The 19,391-nt window shown below is 44.4% G+C and overlaps 1 protein-coding gene across 4 annotated transcripts; it reads right to left on the bottom strand.

Moving 5' to 3' along the window:
• Positions 1-66: 66 nt before the first annotated feature.
• Positions 67-17,832, bottom strand: xpo7 (exportin 7). 4 transcript variants are annotated; one of them, XM_069673429.1, is made up of 28 exons: positions 17,795-17,832; positions 12,781-12,927; positions 11,780-11,873; positions 11,095-11,267; positions 10,943-11,008; positions 10,759-10,863; positions 10,103-10,268; positions 9,251-9,324; positions 9,042-9,161; positions 8,806-8,952; positions 8,475-8,647; positions 8,030-8,229; positions 7,799-7,904; positions 6,637-6,772; positions 5,386-5,459; positions 5,215-5,295; positions 4,893-4,956; positions 4,685-4,793; positions 4,166-4,272; positions 3,718-3,806; positions 3,501-3,608; positions 3,173-3,255; positions 2,754-2,968; positions 2,293-2,431; positions 1,957-2,114; positions 1,739-1,837; positions 1,497-1,624; positions 67-770 (listed from the first exon to the last, which is right to left on the bottom strand). In XM_069673429.1, the coding sequence occupies exons 1-28, from the start codon at positions 17,825-17,827 to the stop codon at positions 677-679; spliced, it is 3,288 nt and encodes a 1,095-aa protein (XP_069529530.1). In that variant the 5' UTR covers positions 17,828-17,832; the 3' UTR covers positions 67-676. The 4 variants fall into 4 exon arrangements, with proteins under 4 accessions (XP_069529530.1, XP_069529531.1, XP_069529532.1 ...); XM_069673430.1 differs by having other exon boundaries at positions 8,036-8,229; XM_069673431.1 differs by having other exon boundaries at positions 11,101-11,267.
• Between the last annotated feature and the right edge of the window lie 1,559 nt (positions 17,833-19,391).

The raw sequence follows: 19,391 nt of genomic DNA, 5'->3' as shown, positions 1-19,391 counted from the left end.
CTAAGTGCTCCTGTGGCCACCCTGCACCCCCCCCACACTCACCCCCACCCTCCACACCTCACCCGTCCTCCCCCTCTCGTGTGGAGAGCTCGCTCCCCACGCAGACAGACAGTTGCACTAACTCACTACACTGTAAAAAGCTCAATCACACCGTTTTTTGTTTAGTTTTTTGTTTTTCCTCAACTCATCTTTGTGTTTTTAAATTCGATCATTATAAACATTGTTCAAAATGTTACGAAAAGAAATGTACACTTGGTTTTTGTGTGTTTTTCTATACAAGGCAGGCAGAAGCGGATTACTACGATTACCGGCGTTCGTCCCCTTCCTCACCTCATTTACCTCCACAGCACTCTCTCCTTCCTCTGTGAGTGATTTAGAGTGCTTACACATGCGACCCCCCCACCCCAAACTTTGACCTCCTGACCCCTCCACTGCTCGGACGAGTCAGACCATCGCTTTAAAATAGATCTGTATATATTTATATATGTTTATATCAAAAAGGAGGGAGGGTACGTCGTGTCGGGGGGAGGAGGAGATGATCCCCAGGCATCCGGGCCCAGGGAGGGAGGGGGGAGAGGGAGGCTGATGCAGAGAGGGGGGAGGGAGGGAGGCTGTGGGGGAGCGAGGGGGGGGGGAGCTCTGTCTGCGGCTGGGTAAGACTCGTCTGTGTGGAATGTCAGCTCATCATGTCGTTGCTGTTGACGCCGTATGTCGAGTTCTTCATGCTGTCGTTGACTTCCCTCCTGAACACAGACAGGTTCTGGGTGAATCTGCAGGGAGGGGGGAGACAGGGAGAGGAAGGGGGGACACAGGGGGGAGACAGGGAGAGGAAGGGGGGACACAGGGGGGAGACAGGGAGAGGAAGGGGGGACACAGGGGGGAGACAGGGAGGAGGGGGGGACACAGGGGGGAGACAGGGAGGAGGGGGGGACACAGGGGGGAGACGGAGAGAGGAAGGGGGGACACAGGGGGGAGACAGGGAGGAGGGGGTTATCATCACAAACAGGTTGCTCCTCATAAACACGGTGCTACAGATAGATTAGTTGTCACTGAACATTTTCAGCCACCAGCAGCCAGGTGTAGCTGTTGTGTAGCTAACAAACAAAGCTAATGCTAGCATGCTAATATCTGATCTTGTTGCACGTTCTCTAAAAACTTTTCATATCGGCACATATTACAAATAAAGTGACACATCTGTGATAGCCCCCGCCCTTATTAGTTGTGTCTGATATTTACCAATCACTAACGCTGCATTCAAGTGCTGTTGGATTAATGGGAAAAATAAGCTCCCCGACTGGGAAAATTCATGTGAGAAGAAAACGTCCTGATTTGGGAAACAGGACCGTCAGAGGAGCGCCTCGTTGCAGCATGTTGTTAGCATGTGTATGAACAATGATCGAAGCAGGAGTCTTTATAGACACTAAACATGACACACTTGTTTTCTGAGCTAAATGAAGCTCAAGGTAAATCACCATAAATATACACGTGAGACTCACCTGTCCCGGTTCTTTGTTAGTAGATTTCTCTCTATTCCCTCCATCAAGTTCTCGAAACATAAGTGCATGGCTTGCTGCTTCTCCGGGGGCTGGCTGTTTACGATGCTGTTCCTCAGGTCAGCAAAATACTGCAGGACACACACACACACACACACACACACACACACACACACATATATATGATTTAAACACACATCCAGAATGGTATCAGTGAGGTTAACATGGTGTGTGTCTGCGTTTACCTTCTCGTTGAGCAGGATGAGGCCTAACAGAGGTCGAGACATCGACCACTGGTTCCTACAGTCCTCGAAGATGATGATGTTCAACACAGTGGACAGCATCTGCACAGAATCACACCAACAAGTTCACAACATGTTCCTGAATGCAACATGTATGTCACTGTACGTAACATGCACGTGCCCATGAATGCAACATGCATGTAGAGGAGCTGATCTCTGACCTGCTGGATCATCTCGGGGTGCTGCTGCATGATGTGCAGGAAGCGGTCGTCTGTTGCCATCGGAGTGGGACGCTTCTTTGTGGAGCGCGACAGCTGCTTGAACAGGTAGGTGACGATGTGGTCCAGACTGGAGCAGCAGCCTGTGCACACCATCGTATCTGAAACACACACACACACACACACACACACACACACACACACACACACACACACACACACACAGACACACAGACACACAGACACACAGACACACAGACACACACACACACACACACATTAACGTCTGTGCTCGTGTGCTCTCTCTGAATCCTCTGCTGTGACCTGCGAGTGCTTTACCGAGCGCCGTGAGCCCCTCTGATATCGACGACAGGATGTACATGACGACGTGTGGCTCCAGACTGGCGATGAAGTTCATGTGGTCCTGCGTCAACACCTCCAGCAGAGAGTAGAACGACTGGCTGAGCTTCGGATAGTCCTGCAGAGACAGGACGAGACGGTTAGCGTGTCAGCGCTCAGGCAGGACATTTATATTGAACAACATGTGCTCAGAGCAGTGCGATGGTGTGTGTGTGGTCACTGGACTAAACTGTGAGGAAAACAAGGGAAAGGATTTCTGTACTGGCAGGAAAACTCAAAGATCCCACATTTCTCTTGCGGGTGTGAGGTGGGTGTTAAAATCTGCAAACACATACGCTGGATGATAAGTGTTTGAGAGCTACTTGAACTGTGAGATGAATAAAGGTTCCAGAACATCAGAGGAAACTTCACACTCTGAAGACAAACAGAGATGAACGTACGAGCAGGTCGCTGTGCGGGATGGACAGCAGCAGTTTGATGAAGGTCTGTAAGGCGTTGTCCAGAGCGTCGTCGCCGTACAGACGGAAGACCCCGAAGTTGACGTAGTTCCCGCTGAGCACGGCCTTCAGCATGGCGAAACACACGCTGACGCCCTTCAGCTTCACCCCGTACACCTGGTCCTTCGGGACCTCGCCCAGCGTCAGGATTCGATTCCCTGCAGGAAGGAAGACGAGTCGGGTTTAGAGCTGCAATATATTTTCATTATTGATTAATCGGAATCCTTTTTTCATAGTTTTACATAAAAAAAGTTGTGATCAGTCGTGTTTTTCTCTCCTGTCTCTCATCCTGTTCAACACTTTGGCTCTCAGAACATCACAGGTATAAAATAAAGGCAGAAGCAGGTTTGGAGTGAAAGTACCGTATGTTGTGATCATCTTGCTGGTTTCTCTGAACAGCAGGATGCCGTTTGGTGACGACACGTCGAACTGTAACCTCTGAGATCTACGGACAAAACAAAACAAGTTAGTCTAAAGACGGGATAATAATCTCGTAACATCAGAGAATTATGACGATGACTGCTGGCCTTGGTGACTGACAAGCTGAAGTCTGGACCTGTTCCTGACCAGCCTGACTCTGACTTTATATCTGTGTGAAGTTTCTCCTGTCCTCCCTGAAAGCTGAAGTAAACCCTCACTTTCTCGGTCTTCCTCTGCAGACTCAGAAGCTGCATCACCGACCACGTTTACCTGTTGTGAACCAGCTCAGCCATCAGTTTGAGGACAGGAGTGGTGCATGCTGGGTCGTGGTACCACAGCTCGATGGCTCTCTGCAGGATGGGCATGTAGGCCGGATATCTGCAGGCTGCGTTCAGGAAACTACTCAGAGATTTTAATGAATGATACATATTATTTAAGTTCACTGATATCTCATGGTTTCATGACAGACTACGTCCTAACAGGATACATCCAGTCAAAGAGCATCATGAAGCTCGTCTTGGCGTTGAAGGCGAACGCGATCCCTCGCAGGTCTCGGACCAGACCCACCAAAGTCCTCTGCAGGAAACAGCAGAAGAAGAGAACGGTCAGAACAAAACCTTCAAACTGCCTCTAATCATGAAAACAGCATCACAATGAAGCGCTGTGATGCTGCAGAGCAGCTCTGGTCTACAAGCTGCTTCTCCAGGTGAAAGAAAGCCTCAACAAATAAGACGATCAGAACAGAATCCTGACACAGAATAAAAACTGAAAGAAACTGAAACCACAAGGAATTAATTACTAAAGAGCCTTTAATGCAGCTGCTTAACCGTCAGCATGTTTCCACCACTGCAGGTCTGGTTTAAAATCCATGAAGACTTACAACATGTAGGACTTTAGTGTGTGTGTGTGTGTGTGTGTGTGTGTGTGTTGGTCACCTTTGCTTCCTGCTCGTTGAAGGTGTTCGTACTCAGCATCTGAGCCACAGTTTCAAACGCAGCCGTTAAAGGGAGCATGAACTGTTCAAACTGGTCCTCGTCCTCGCCTGCACACACACACACACACACACACACACACACACACACACACACACACACACACACACACACACAGCGTCAGTTACACCTTTGTGATTATAGACATTAAAACAAAGGTCACACGTGCTCGTGGCAGCCTCACAGAGCCGACAGACGTCGTTTCTGTGTAGTTTTCATCCTTTCTTTAAGTAGAACACATTTATAAACTTACAGAACACTCGACTTAATAGATACTTTATTGATCCCAAGGGAAACTCAGGATGGCTGCGCTGGACTTTCAGTCAATCATTATTATTGACTGAAATCAGTTTCTTATAAAATCAGACATAAATACCTTTAATAATATAAATAACATATCACAATAACAGCCCTTGAAAGCAGCTTTCTGTAGAGATGAAACAACGGCCTGTGTGTAATTACCCAGGTCGACCATTAGCAGGCGCCCCAGTGCAGTGTAGAAGGTGGTCCGACACCTCATGTCGCTCAGGTTGGACTGGTTGTTCACTCCCAGGAAGGAGAAGTGCTCGCTCTGACACACACAGGATGTTACCGTTAAAGTCATTATCACAGGTACAGGTACATGTTTATACAGTCACACAGGTGTTGAGCGTGCGATGTGTGAACTCACTGTGTGGTTATTCAACATGAACTGAACAGCACTGAGCTTCACCAGCTTCCTCACGCTGCTGTACGTGAACCAACAGGAAGTCAAGGAGAAAACAAACAGTCGTCTAACTAGGTTTACACAGAGCACAAGTATCGTACGCACGCACGCACGCACGCACGCACGCACGCACGCACGCACGCACGCACGCACGCACGCACGCACGCACGCACGCGCACACACACACACACACACACACACACACACACACACACACACACACACGCACACACACACGCACACACACGCACACACGCGTATACGCAGACTCGCTCATGAAGGATATCCTAACGAGAGGTCGTTCAGTAGTTGGAGTGTCTTGGAGGTGATTGGTTCACACTGGCCCCAGTACTTCAAGTTTGTGATGCTGAAACACAGGAAACATGTCACGTTTGAAGTAAGACCCACGTGCTTCATCAGCCGTGAGTACGAATACAAACTGAAGTCTGTTACTCACATTTTCCCTATAAAGACACTGAGAACCATCGTCTCGTCGTTCAACCCCAGAACCTCTGATAGTCGTCTGTAAAGCTGCAATCGACACAAACACACACAGTTTATTCATGTGAACACACACACACATTTCCACATGTGATAAAGAGGCTCGGGACATGTTGGTTTGGCCAGCCATCACATCACCTGTCCATCAAGTTTCCCTTTAACTCTTAGACTCCACAGTGAAACATTCATCTTTACATCGTATCTAGAGGGTGTAAGTCGTGACTTTCTATCATCCCTGGAAACAATCAGAGGACTCCATCAGCTTGAACTGATGGAGGCGATGAAGAGGAGCTGGACAAACCGGAGCTTCCAGTGTGGGACTCAGCGAGGCAGAAACTCATGAAGCATGAGGAGAGTGGAGGGGCCTCGCTTTGAGGGTTAAGCTGACAGGAAACGGGGCCCTTATAAAAACTACAACACAGAGACGACTACTGCACTAACAGCTCCTCTAATGCTGCGTATTGTTCTGTTTCTGGTGGCTGATTTCCACGACAGAAACTTAACCTGCTCTCTAAGACCTGAAACGTTAAAGCCCTGTACATTTTCTGTTGGGCAGTGTTTCCACTGTACTTAGTTTCCAGGGCGGGGTTATACCTCCCATCAGGCAGGTAGGAAATGTATGGATGGCTGCGTTGCTTCTAAATGAGCTGTAGCACCCTGAGAGTACCTGGAGCGTTAACGTGGGATCTTCTCCTGAGCTGTAGCTAAAGTTCAGGTTGAGTAGCTCCAAGTGGAAACAGGCCCTTAGACAACGTATACTTTTTAACTACAGAAGAAAACACATCTAACACTGGAGTATATTTCAGTGATGACTGCGAGGTTATGAAGCTATCTGAAGGGTGGGGGAGCTAACACCAGACCAGAGGGGCAAACTACATCTCTATATTCAACCACTTATCTGGGACGTTCACATTTTGCAGTTTCTGGCCCAAACAAAGAGAACACACGAGGTCAGTCAGCAGGAAGCAGTGCACTACACACCACGTCTCACTAACACAACAGTAAAACATGGTGTGTGTTTCTAAAGAAGAGCTGCAGTCAGCAGCACCAAGCTCAGGACAAAAGACCTGCTCACTCCCACCAACCTGGCCCCCCGCTAACAGCAGCAGAGCAGGGTTACAGGGAGGGAGGGGGGCAGCAGGGTGTGAAGCCAGGCCAGGGTTAATGTAACACAGCTAACAGCAGCATGAGTAGAAGTTGTGTTTACCTTTGATGATTTCTGCACCTGGTCGCCGATGTAGATCTTTCTGAACTGTTCAAAGAAGCTGAGCATGGCCAGCTCCAGCCGCTCGTTTCCAGCCTGAGCGAGCCGAGAGTCGGTCAGATTCATCAGCTGGAGCACCCTGAGAGCAGCGCACACACACACGGTTATAGCCACAACATATAACTGTACATACATCCAATGCTAGCTTGAATATATAGACCCAGCTATCTATCTTCTTAAGTCCTGTTCTGGCCGTGTTACAGAATCATTGTAGAGACACCTAGAACATGTGGAGTCCCACAGGGCAACGTTTTGGTTCCTCTACTGTTTCTATTATAAGTTAATGACTTGGAAAGTTCTTCAGCTACAAATGAACTCTGATAAACTCATTGCATGAAATCAAGAACACATGAAAATATATTTAGGAATTAAAAAAGTCAATTCAGTCTTGTGCCTAACGTAGGATAAGCAAATGCAGGAATATTAAAAACATGTAACATTAATTAGTTTGATTACTATCTAAAGTTAAAGATCACGTCTTTAATTTGGTTTCCTAAACCCAAGGTAATCAGTTATGGTCCTTTAAGGGCTGATACTGATACTTAAGCACTGATGGGTTTGCGTCTCAACAACATCACAAAAACACGTGTTGGGTTTCAATGTTTTGACTTTCTGCGATTGACACTGGGCAGATCATGTTTGAGTTAAAGCTCATACATGTTGAACACAGGTAACTTTACCTGAAATAATTGCAAAACAGAAAAGAGTTATCCAATCGGAGGTAATTGCAGCTGATTTGTTTTACTTTTCTGAAGTGTGTTGGCAGCATGTCTGGGGAGACGCACGTCAAACTATCTTTGGATTCGATGCAGAAGAGTCAGGCTTCAGTGAAAGCAGGTCACAGGTGAGAACCTGACCCTCGAGCATGTTGGTAAATTTGCTTTAATTATATGATAATAAAATATAAAAGGCAGACCTTTTCAGGCTGCCGTCCCACCATGTTATTTTGCATTTGAAGATTTTGCTTTAACAAATAAACCAAACTAATACAGTAAACTGCAAAACATTTCTAAAGAAACACATTTCTAAGTTTGCATTTTCACAACTTTCACGTTTCTGACTTCTCCGCGGGGGAACGGATTCATAACGCATTTCTGATTCTTACCGACAGACTAACTCTCCGTCCATGGCGTCCTGCTCATCCGTACTCGCAAACGACACCCGTCCACCGATGACCGCCCCGATGATATAAACCAACCATGTCAACCGACCTGCACACGGAGGAGCACGTCAGTGTCACATTTAAACGTCCTTTAAACAAACAAAGATCATTGTGGAAACAGAATCAAAGTTCAGTGAGACACTGAGAAACCGCACGGCCAGGGTAAATCTTTACCCGTACCCTCCTGCACAGTGATGTCAGCAGCGCTCGAGTTGGTGGACTGCAGCAGCTCCTGGTACGTCTGAGCCGCTTGGTCGAACAGCTGGACCAGCAGAGCGCACGTCTTCTCATACTCACACCTCCCGATGGTGGATAGCTGGTCCAACTGCTGCTGAACGAGGCCGGCGTCATCCAGAGGGTCTTCTAAACCGTCTCTGTGGAGGTTAAAGATTCAGTTTCACAACTTAAGAGTCTGAATGTTCTGGAAGTCTACAATGAAAATATGACATGCAAGTTCTTCCTTATAAAACAGTTGCAAACCTGCATTGTTCAGATACACAGTAACTACATACTGTTGTAAGATCCTCAAGACAAAACATCTTGCAGCTCTGACGTGTCTAACCACGAGTGGTCGATGATCTGTGAATTAGCGATGGTGGTCCAGGAGAGCAGATCTTACCTGAGGATGACGTGGACAGACTCGAGCCGCGATGTGATGTAGGCCTTGGTGACCTCGGGAGTGTAGGTCTCCAGCAGGTGAGGCTCGGTGGCTTTGACGTAGGGGACCGACGCTGCCAGACGCTGCCACAGACTCAGCAGGTAGTGAACACTGTTGGGGGCAAACTCCCAGTGCTGACAGAAACAGAAATGATTCAAACTTCAACCCCAAAACAAGACCAACGAAAATGTTCATGAGGCTGTCTGTAATCAGAACATCGTCTCAGGGCTCACAGGCCGAAAGGCTGTGTGCAAACATCACAAAGAACACCTAACTAACAGGTGACACTCACCTGCAGACTGGTGACGGTGAAGTTCGCTATGAGACGAATAACCTCCGGGTAGTTTTCTACTTTGACCAGCTCCCCCAGCTGGTAGTTACTCTTCAGCCTCGCCAGCAGACGACAGAACTCGTGGTAGTTATTCGGATCTGGCAAACACTGAAATAAAACATTTAAGGCGTCAACACACCTGGCAGGTGACGCAGAGCAGGAGGAATGCGAGAGTGTGATGGAGGTGTGTATCAGACCTGTGGGTTTGCTAGTATCCTCTTCACCCCGTCCACCAAGTGAGACAGAAACTTTGCTCGCTCTGCGTTGTTGAAGAGAGAACGCCGGACCGAGGCTATCTGGACTAGACATGACAACACCTGCACAGAAATACAGAAGACGATATCAGTGCCACACAGGACGGGTTGGTGTGCATACATCGTAATTATATTCAGAGTATCTCACTTACCAAAGGGGACAGGGACGGAGGGATGGAATGATATAAATTGAAAAAGAGCTGCAGGGTGGAGGAATCAAGAAACGCTGCAAGAGAGAAACAAAGCTTTTACTGACAGTGAGGACACGGCTGCAAACAACAGAAACATTATAGATGAACCTGGCAGCCATTTTGGTTATTGGTTTAGACATTAAAGGACTGAAATGCTGATCATGTCTTTATTTATGTCTAAGACGTTCAGTTTACTGTGACAAACATCCACAGAGTTTCTGTCTTTTCTGCTCGATATCAATATTTTTTTTATCCTGAAGAAGTTAATTTAAGATTCACAACCGGCTGTGAGCGCAGATTAAAGACCTGCAGCTAAACCAGAGCTGCACTCTTTAGCCGTCTGTCTCGCAGGGAGAGGAGAGCACATGGTTTTATTCTGCAGGCAGCTTTCCTCTCGTGTCGTTACTCAAATCTTCCTTTATATGTTCGTACATGTGATATTATAAAAGGTGCTTATTGTTGGAATGTAAATATAAAGTCAAGTTTATTCAAGCACTTTGCTAAAACACATGTTTGAGGTACTTTCCACTTCATGACACTTGTCAGAGGGAAACTTTACGCACCACATTCTGTGTCTGACAGATTTAGAGACTCTAAAGAGACCGAAACATCAAACTACTGAACATGATATTTAACTTGAGATTAACTTTAATCTTTGAAGTCACTTTTCATGCAAAGATTGAGCAAACAGAAATGATGAAATCCTGCTGCCTGTCCCGACAGCTCTCTCTCTCCAGAGGACACGTCTGACTGAAACCGACACATTCTCAAACGACAAACTCGAACACGTTGTGAGAGCCTGTTCACAGCTACCTGATCTCCATGACGTGGGGATCTGCACGGTGCAGAGGTCGTCCGACGACTCGTCTGTGGAAGTTCCTATAAAGTCGTAGTTGAGACAGTTGTAGCTGAGTTTGAGCAGCTGCATGAGCAGGCCGTGCTGAGACTCATCGTTCAGGTTCAGGTTCTTCCCCGAAGCCTGAAACAAACACAACCACACATTCAGACGCTCTCAGGAGGTACAATTTCTGTTTACAAAGGACACGCGGAGATAAGACTTCCAGACAGGTCTCAAAGCTCGAAAGCCCTATCTGCTGTTTGTGTGGCTCCATCTGTTCATCTGTCAGGAGGACAAAATGTCACAGAAAACCTTTGACTTCATTTCATTATCAAAATAAGTTTTCTTGAGTCTAATGTGACAGTTTGAATACAGAACATGTGTGAGAGAGTTTATTAGAAACCTGCTGATAGTTATAATCAGTGTTCATTTGGTTTAATCATCAGACTTTTATTTTGAAGGTGAAAGGAAGCAGCCACCCTGTGTGTCTGTGAGGGCGTGTGAATGTGAGTCAGGTGGTTTACTGTCTTCTCTGTGAGACTTCACTCAGGGAAGTTATCCTGCTCTAACAGCTGATAGTCAGAATGTTTTAATCCTCTTCCTGTTTCACTCTCTGTCAAAGCAGTCGTACCTGTTTGAGGAGGTTGCAGGAAAGCGTGAAAATGTCGAAGAGGGACGAATCTCTGAACGACGAAGCGATCTTCCTATGTTTGGTCAGAGGATGCGTCGTGTCCGCCTGAGGAGGAGACGGACAGAAGAGTTAAAACGTGTTAAACATGACGCGCGGAGAGAAGAGACAGAGGAGGACAAAGTACCTGATTGATCTCATTGGTCAGCTGCGACAGGATGGTGACGCCTATGATGCAGTGCTCCACACTGTCCTGTAAACACACACAGCAAGTGTTACACACACACACATTGAAAATACTGCTGTGTGTTATAAAAGAATGAATGATAAGAAACACACAGGGACCTGCAGGAAGCGCGTCACATCCGCGATGACGTTCCTGAAGACGTAGTCGTCCTTCTGACAGTCGAACCAGCCGAGTTTGGTGATCCGGGCGTACAGCTGGATCAGAGCCTGCGTCACAAACGCCGCTAACTTCGGCCGCGTGGCCAAATAATTCAACACATAGTTCCCTGAAAATCACAAAACAAGAACAAGTTCATGACAGCCGAGCAACACACCTCAAAGACTTCACTTCACACGAAGGGGAAATACAGTCACAGGGATTTTATTGGATTACACGAGAGTGTACAGATACCATAACAACGTTGTGTTTGAGAGCTCATTGCACTGCAGGCCACTCCTCACATATGTAATAAAAAAGACCAGGTACTTATTTCCTTTAATGTAATGATGTGCAGTGATCACGACATCAGGTGTTCTGTTCAAACAGACACAGTAACAGTGTGTGTATGCTTGGTGTCCCTGTCGCTCCTTGTCTCATGTTGTAACCAAGCCGAAGTGTTGTGTTAGATTAACATCAGTTCTTCTGTACAACAGTTATCCAGGTGTTGGAAGGTGTGTAAGCCTGTGTTTTTTATTTAAGTCAATGTAAAGAGAAATAAGAAAATATGAACAACAGAAAGCCGACTTTAAATTCTGTCTCAGACAAACTCTGACAGCAGCTCCGAGGACGAGTACTCACGGATGTCGATGCGTTGCTCGAGCGGTAGAGGGTTGCTGGTTCGAGATACCAGTTTAGATAAACAGGTGGCTGCAAGCAGCTGCGAATACGATGACTGTGACGAGAGAGGGGAAAGACAGTGAAACATCAGGCTCAGTTTGTTTCTGTGACATCTTTCTGAGCAACAAAAAGCACAACAAACAATTCTACTGAAAAAACTGAAATCACATGATGAAAACTGATAATTAAAACATTACAAACTAATTAAACCTTCACAAAACGGCCAACCAGAGCCCACGTGAACATTTCTGCTGATTGTGAAAGTGTTTCAAATGTTTATCTTTAGAGGTGATGTGAGTCATGTTCTTGTTAGAATGATTTTAGATTCATTCAACGTTTTCCCACGGCCAGTGTGGGTTCTTTCCTGCAGCCTGCATGTGTTCATCAAGATATTCACGGCACATGATAAGAACACAAGAAGCCTTATCTTTGAAAGCAACAACAGTTAACGCTCTTACTATGACAGCTTATGTCTTTGATCATCTTGAACCAGAACATGCAGAAACCATCCCTGGCAGCGGCCTGTGGGAGGAACGTTTTTCCCCAACGTTTAACAAACTGAAAGGTTTGAATGCCGTGTTTTTATGTTCAGGACCTTTCGCCACCGAGCTTTTCATTTGCTAAGAAGTGTATGAAACAAGCTTTTGGTGCCACAGAATAAACAAAAGGTCCTCATAAGGTCCACACGTTGATATTTACAGATTTCCAATTCACTTAAACTGAGCAGGTAATAAAAGTTCAGGTGTCTGGATGTATTTCTTTTTATGGTATCTTTTACTGTCAATCCACTGAATGTGAGAAGGAAACAGTTTTAAGTACTTTAACATTTGATCCATTCGTCTGTTAAACGTGCTTTGACTTAATGAAAACACTGAATGCATCATTGAATGTTTTGCTTCTTTAACTTAAATCACACGTTGAACTGACTCCACCTCCGTGTCTGTGTGTCCGGCAGTACTCACACTGCCTCTCTCCAGCAGTAGCTGACATTTGCTGAGACAGTCGGGGCTGTTGGTGAACTCCACCAGAGCTTTCTCTGCCTGGTGTCGGACGGCGGTGTCGGTGGTTTCGTACAGCTGCTTACACAGGATCTCCAGCTGGGCAAGGCCCTGATAACACAGAGAGGTGGAAGACACAGGGCTTATCAGTGAGCGACAGACTCGTCTTTTACGCAGAGAAACACACAAAAACTTCCAGCAACAGAGAGGACTGCACGTTCTCCCCAAATCAGATGGATCATATCACTGCGACCAAACAGCTGCAAATTAAAGTTTTGTGACGTTCGTGTCAAAGTTTTACGTGGCAGCCCAACTATCTCCAGCAGTGTTCAGGTAATGACACAGCAGAGCAGATTAGTTTTAATAATGAGGAGGGTGAAGAGAAGGTACAGTAAACCTGTGACACAGACCACAGCACGACACTGCATTGCTCATCTCTAGATGGGCCTTTAAAATGATGAACATCAACGATAAACACACAGGAGACGCTTCAACACAACTCGACACTGACACAGAACTCGACAGAGTGAAACGAGCCTGCAGAAACTCTAGATTAAAATGACTCCATGCTGTCGAACACGTCTCTTCCCTGCAGGCCGACACTGTTGTTGGCTTCATCAGCTGACAGCTCAGTGGTCGCTGCTGGCTAACAGATCACACTCCATTTAAACTGTGTTCCTCACCCATGTTGTTACCAGTTTAGCGGTTCACCGGCCCAGATCTAGTAACCGCTCGAAGGAGCAGAATGAAACGGCCATCCAAACACCAATAACAAACTAAAGTGGACAGAATTTAAATCCCAGATCACTTCGAGGAAGAATGAGTGACCAGGTGAATCCAACTTGTGCCAACGACGGATCCAGAACATGAATCTACTGCACGATTTATTTGCACGTGTTAACTTGAATGTTTGGCCCATAATAAAACCCGAGACATCAACATGGTAATAACTGCGCACACTGAGGGCTGATTGTGAGACTTCTACCAACAAAACATGGAAGAGATCAAGTTCATGTGGCAGGCAGGAGAAGTGCTGAGTCATGCACAGTCACGGTGAGATGCCAGGCTCCGATGATTCAAAATGGAGGAGCGCCAGGTTAAAGAGGTCTGGGTTAGGAGGATGAGGTTTGGGAAGAGGTGGGGGTCTTCTTAGGGGATTTTGGGGCAGAGTGTGTTCACAGGTAAGCAGTGCTATCTGCAGCAGGTATGACACACGGTTACATCATGTCAGGGACTCTGCTGGCCTCAGATAAAGGCTCAGCCTGCACGCGTGCCATCTGCTGTTCCAGATGACCCAAACTTTTAATATGCAGTTTTTAATTTAAAGTGAGTAAGTTGCATCAGAAAGTTATAACACATCAAAAGAAATTGTGTGACGACACAGTCGAACAGTTTGAGAATACGGTTAAACTTTCTGCACAGACAGAAACAGTTTCATTTCACAGTTTGATCTCTGCCGTCGTAACTTTGCTGTTTTTAAACCGTGTTTGATCCATAACGACCTGCAGGATGAGGTAGGAATATTATTTAAATACGATTCATTTAAGGAACAGCTAACTCTTATTTTCATGTTTATTACTGTTGACCAGTCAATTAATCGTTTTGGTCAATAGGTCAGAAAAAAAAATATTGCATGTTTCACAGGAAGAAGGAAAAGCCTCCGCTGGAAGAAGAGTCTGAGGACAACCACACTAACCAAGCCAAAAGCCCAGCCTGTAAAAAGCCAGTCATATTATAATGTTTAATGTGAGCAAAAGATTTAAAGACGAACAAAATAAACACTCGACTTTCTTATTTAGGGAACTCGGACAAGCTGCAATGAGACCTGAAGGAGATTATAAAAGCTGTGTTATTCACATAAACACAAGTTTCCATCAGAAGTCGTTATTGGCAGATAATCATTAAATGGATGGGGGATAACTAACTTTGACATCTCCTCTTTATAAGTCTTATTTTGACTGACCAACAGAAATCCACAGAGATAACAGTGAGCATCGTCTCCGGACGTTTGGGCCGAGCTTGTGTCTTCACAATCCCACCATGTGACTTACGACGTCCAAAGGTTTAAACATCATTCATGCTTTAACCAGTTCAACAGTTTAGAAAGTTTTACTGCTTAACTCTGTAACTACAACATTAAAGGGAGAGGAGACAGAGAAGATAGAGGCATGGACAGTGATAGAATGATAAAATAAAAGGGCTAATTAAATGTTATTCTCCAAAAATATCACATTGCTAGTCACATACTTTTGGGCTTTTTTGACGATGCATTTGTTAATGATCTGACAGTTACATGTTGCACAATTACATCTACACTTAGTGCAGCATGTTTGAATAACAGTATTACAGATTTATTCATTACAACGTGCAAGCATCTCAGACTTGTTCAGCTTATATGAGACTCAATAAAAACAAAGGTTGTAGTTTCGGCTCACGTCTTGAAAAGCTGACATACATTGAAACATGACTTTGTTTTCTGTGTTTGAAGTTTAAAGACTCTTTTTTGGCACAAATAAAAAGAAAGACTCAAAGATTCGTCTGCACGTCGCTGCTGAAAGGAACAGACAGCAAAGTTCAAGACGCTGCAGCCAGTGACTTTTTTTGTTGTAGTTACACTTTATAAACAACTGATGAAAGAAGTCAATTATTATAGTAAATGCTGACTAATGTTCTGCAGATTTACATATCACTTACTTTTACAATCACTTAAGTAGAAGTTCCCTGAGACAACACATTAAACTTAGCCAGAATTATCCCTCCCTTTGTGATTCTGGAGTTCAGCACAGTTAAATTAAAGAAAGGGACGATGGTCGATTAAATAAGTAGTTAATCAGAAACAGTTTAAATGTGATTCATATTTAAGTTATTTTTAAGCTAATTTAAACTGGTCCCAGCCTGTATCTCTTATATATCACTGTACACAGAATTTGACAGACCTTGGAAAGTTACACTTAACTTCATTTTATAACATTTTTTTTACATTTTACAGAACAAACTATGAAACTACTAGTGGAAGGAGTAATCTGCATCAATCTAAAAGGAAATAATAAAAACTATCTTCAGTTGCAGCTCCTAACTTCTCTTGAATGTTATCTACTTTCAGTGTAATGAAAAAACTGCAAAAGATTCAAATAGAAACAGACGAAAATTATGACATTTTTCAAGAGTGTGTTTTACAAGCAGATCACGATCCTCTCTGTGAACGTCATGTGACAAACCAATATAATACAGCCTGTTTGGATCAGATCCAAAGACACTGAGTGTCAATGTCAGAGCTGCTGCAGCTCCTGCACGCTGCACAGCTCAGTGCGGCTGCTCTGTGTGTTAGCATGGAGGCTAAAGATGCTAATGATCTCAATTGTTACCAGGTGTCTTCAACTACCGTGCACACTGCTTGATGTGGGATTTTATGGAAGTGTGTACCATGCCTTGCTAGCTACCAATCCAAAGCTACAAAACACCACAAGCTCACAGCACAACAACAGGATCGAGGGGAAGTGATCTCTAAATAAAACACAGCAAAACATATTTTAGGTCATTATGGAGGATGCCGTTATTTAAAGGAATCACATTATGTCTGTGCTTCTGTTCTTTGTTTTCGGTTTTAGTCTGTAATAATAACTGTGTGAGGACAGAATCTCATAATATGATCAATGATACCTCTGAAAAGATTTAAGTATCTGAAGTTTCTCACACGTTTCACTTACGTTTGTTCTCATAAAATGATTTATTTTTCCATTTAATTGAAGGTTATTATTTTATTTTCTCTCAAACCGTGGCAGACATTCTGTTCATTTTGTAATAAATTCAGCTTTAATTTCTATGGACTCAAATTCAAATAACAAAGCATACTGGCTTACTGAAGTCTATTGGCAGTATTATTACGGTCTCTATCATCCCCTGCCTGCTACCGCATCCAAAGCTACAAAACATCACAAGCTAGCTGTGCAACAATAACATGATGCATGATGTTAGCTCTTAAACAAAAACAACAGGGCCTCTTTTTGGGCCACAATAGAGGACCTGCGGTAAATAGGTTGACATTTTAGCAGCATAGTGAGATATTGTAGTTAAACTTCAACCACTGCACCATCTTCTCTGAGTGGCTCCTAAACATGTGTCCAGTCCGGACCACGGAGCAGCTAGCTTAAAACAGGCTAGCTAAACAAAACAGCACTGCTTAGTTACGCACATAAACAACACAGTTTTAAATTCTCCTATGCCCTCAATTCACTGCTTTATAAATCCAACATGATGACAGCAGCCATTGGAATGAAGCAGCTGTACCCGAGGAACAGTTAAACAAACCACATCATGTTTTCAAACGGGCTCGGGCGGGAGAAGTTGACGTCTGGGCTGCAGCTAACGTTAGCATAGCTTGCTAGAAGGTTCGGCTAGCTTTAGCATAACAAAACTGCGAATGAATATTTAAATATGTAGGCACAATTCACCAAAGAATAAGTGCAAGTCTTGGCTCCTAACATAAGTAATGTCTATATTGTGATTCTGACTGGCGCCAAACCCATGGTTAACCACTTCGTGTTAGCCTGACAGCTAGCATTCTGCGGCCGAACCGTCTATGTTTTATTGTTTACTTCAAGATAAAACGCCGCGAAAAGACGCTGTTATCCCGGAGATGCTGTGCTTTTAACTGACACGATCACCGTGGACTATACGGAGTACATCTCGGAGCCTCACTGGCTTTTGTTTTCGTTTCGAAGCCTGGAATCACCCTCTTAGCTAACACAAGCTAACTCTGCAACAAGCCAGCCCGAGCGAGCAATGACAGCAGGCCACAAGTCAACACAGGCGGCCACATCCTTTCTTTTACCACCGACAGCCCCGCACGGCCGCCTCCTGCACGCAGCGGCCGCACACAGCCTCTGTGCGGGGAAAACAGCACCCGAATCCGCGTTTACACTCATTCTCAGGCTCCTGGATAAACTGTCGGTTACAAAAACATGAAACCTCTGCTTACCTGCACATGATCCGCCATTTTTCTCCATTTCATGCACCTCTCACTCCCCCGCTTATGGGTATGGACAGTGACAACAGCGCCCCTGCTGGCAGCCCGTCAGTGCTGGAGAGACTCATTCATTTCAGCCTGAACACAACACAAGGTATCCTGTAATATGACGGCAAAAAGGACAAACTTTACAGTGTTTGGAAGACATTTAGTAAGCAATACCATGCTGTAAATAAGCCAATTATCTTTAGCACTTAAGTAGTATTAAAAGACAACAAAGGATGCCTGTTTTGATCAAACTTTGACAACTTCATTCATTAATATGTGTCCAAATGGGAAACAATGGTTTTCATGATCAATAAATCCTTATTTTACTTACTTGAATGATTAATTGGTTAATATTCCTGAGTATAAAAATGTCGGAACATATTGACATATACCTGGTCTTGACTGACCAATGGTCTTCAGGTCAAAGGTATTCTGTTTCTAAAGATTTATGTGAGGGAACAGCAGCAGCATCTCACCTGAGAAGCTGAAATGAGATAGATTTCACATGAAAATTGACTGAAATGATCAATAGATTATTAAAATATTTGCCAATAGCATTGCTTGAGTGTTTTAAGTGTTTTAGCTTTAGTCCATATTAGATTTTTTTTAATTCTTGCAAATGATGTGACTTTGCTGACAATATGATATACAGACTCTTTGATGATTAATTTAGTATCATGTTCTGAATTTAAAAAAATCTGCTGTTTTAATGGAAACCTTTAGTCCGCAAAACTTGAATTCATTCTTCCTTTTAAAGAATTTCATGTTGTTATGTTTCTCTCTGCCATCAGGGGGCGACATGTTATTTCCCAGCAGCAAAAGGGAGTGTTTCTTGTTCCGGAAGTAGAGAAAAAGTGAAAGCGAATAAGGAGGAAATTCCCATTCAAACAGCGCCTTTGAATATGAACACAAAGCCAATGTAAAAATTCTCGTTTGTCCTCCGGAAGCACAAGTTTTAGTCTCTAAAAATCGAAGCTGAGTTGTTATAAGTATATGACTTTCTAAAGATCGAATAAACGCGAGATAGTTGCTGTTATCAGCGGAAACTTGGAATGGGCTGTGCTCCATGGTGCGTTTGGGCCCTTCGGAGAAACTGTTGCTATGACACATGTACACAGACACGCGGATCTCAGGCCGAGAATAACTTTATTTTTTAAAAGAAGGATATGATGAAGTGTACATTTAGATTTTAAAAAATATGATGCTGGTTTAATTTAATTTGTTTTTTCAGTCCTCCCGGTCCATAAGATATTGAAGAACAGGATCAGATTTCCGTTTAATCTGTGTTATAAGGCCAGGTTGTAGTTTCTCCCTGTGGCCACTGGAGGGCACAGAACACCCGTGAATCTGTGCACGATATAAACACCTCCAACCGACAGTTCCCGTGATGACAGCGGAAATAAAATGAAAATAGACACCAGTCACGACAGAAAGAAGATTTCAGATCCAATTAAACTCAAAACCCTCAATAGCATAGTAGAATAATTCTTTAAAAGTCCAGTGAGTACATACTTAGGCTGTAGAGTGTTTTCATCAATGAAACATGTCCTTATTGGTTTAA

The sequence above is a fragment of the Semicossyphus pulcher genome, unplaced genomic scaffold (genome assembly GCF_022749685.1).
Source record: "Semicossyphus pulcher isolate SPU_LCO1_2020_fin unplaced genomic scaffold, fSemPul1.0.p SCAF_22, whole genome shotgun sequence".
NCBI lineage: Eukaryota > Metazoa > Chordata > Actinopteri > Labriformes > Labridae > Semicossyphus > Semicossyphus pulcher.
Note: the sequence above shows the minus strand (reverse complement) of the source record. Positions and strands in the feature narration are given on the sequence as shown.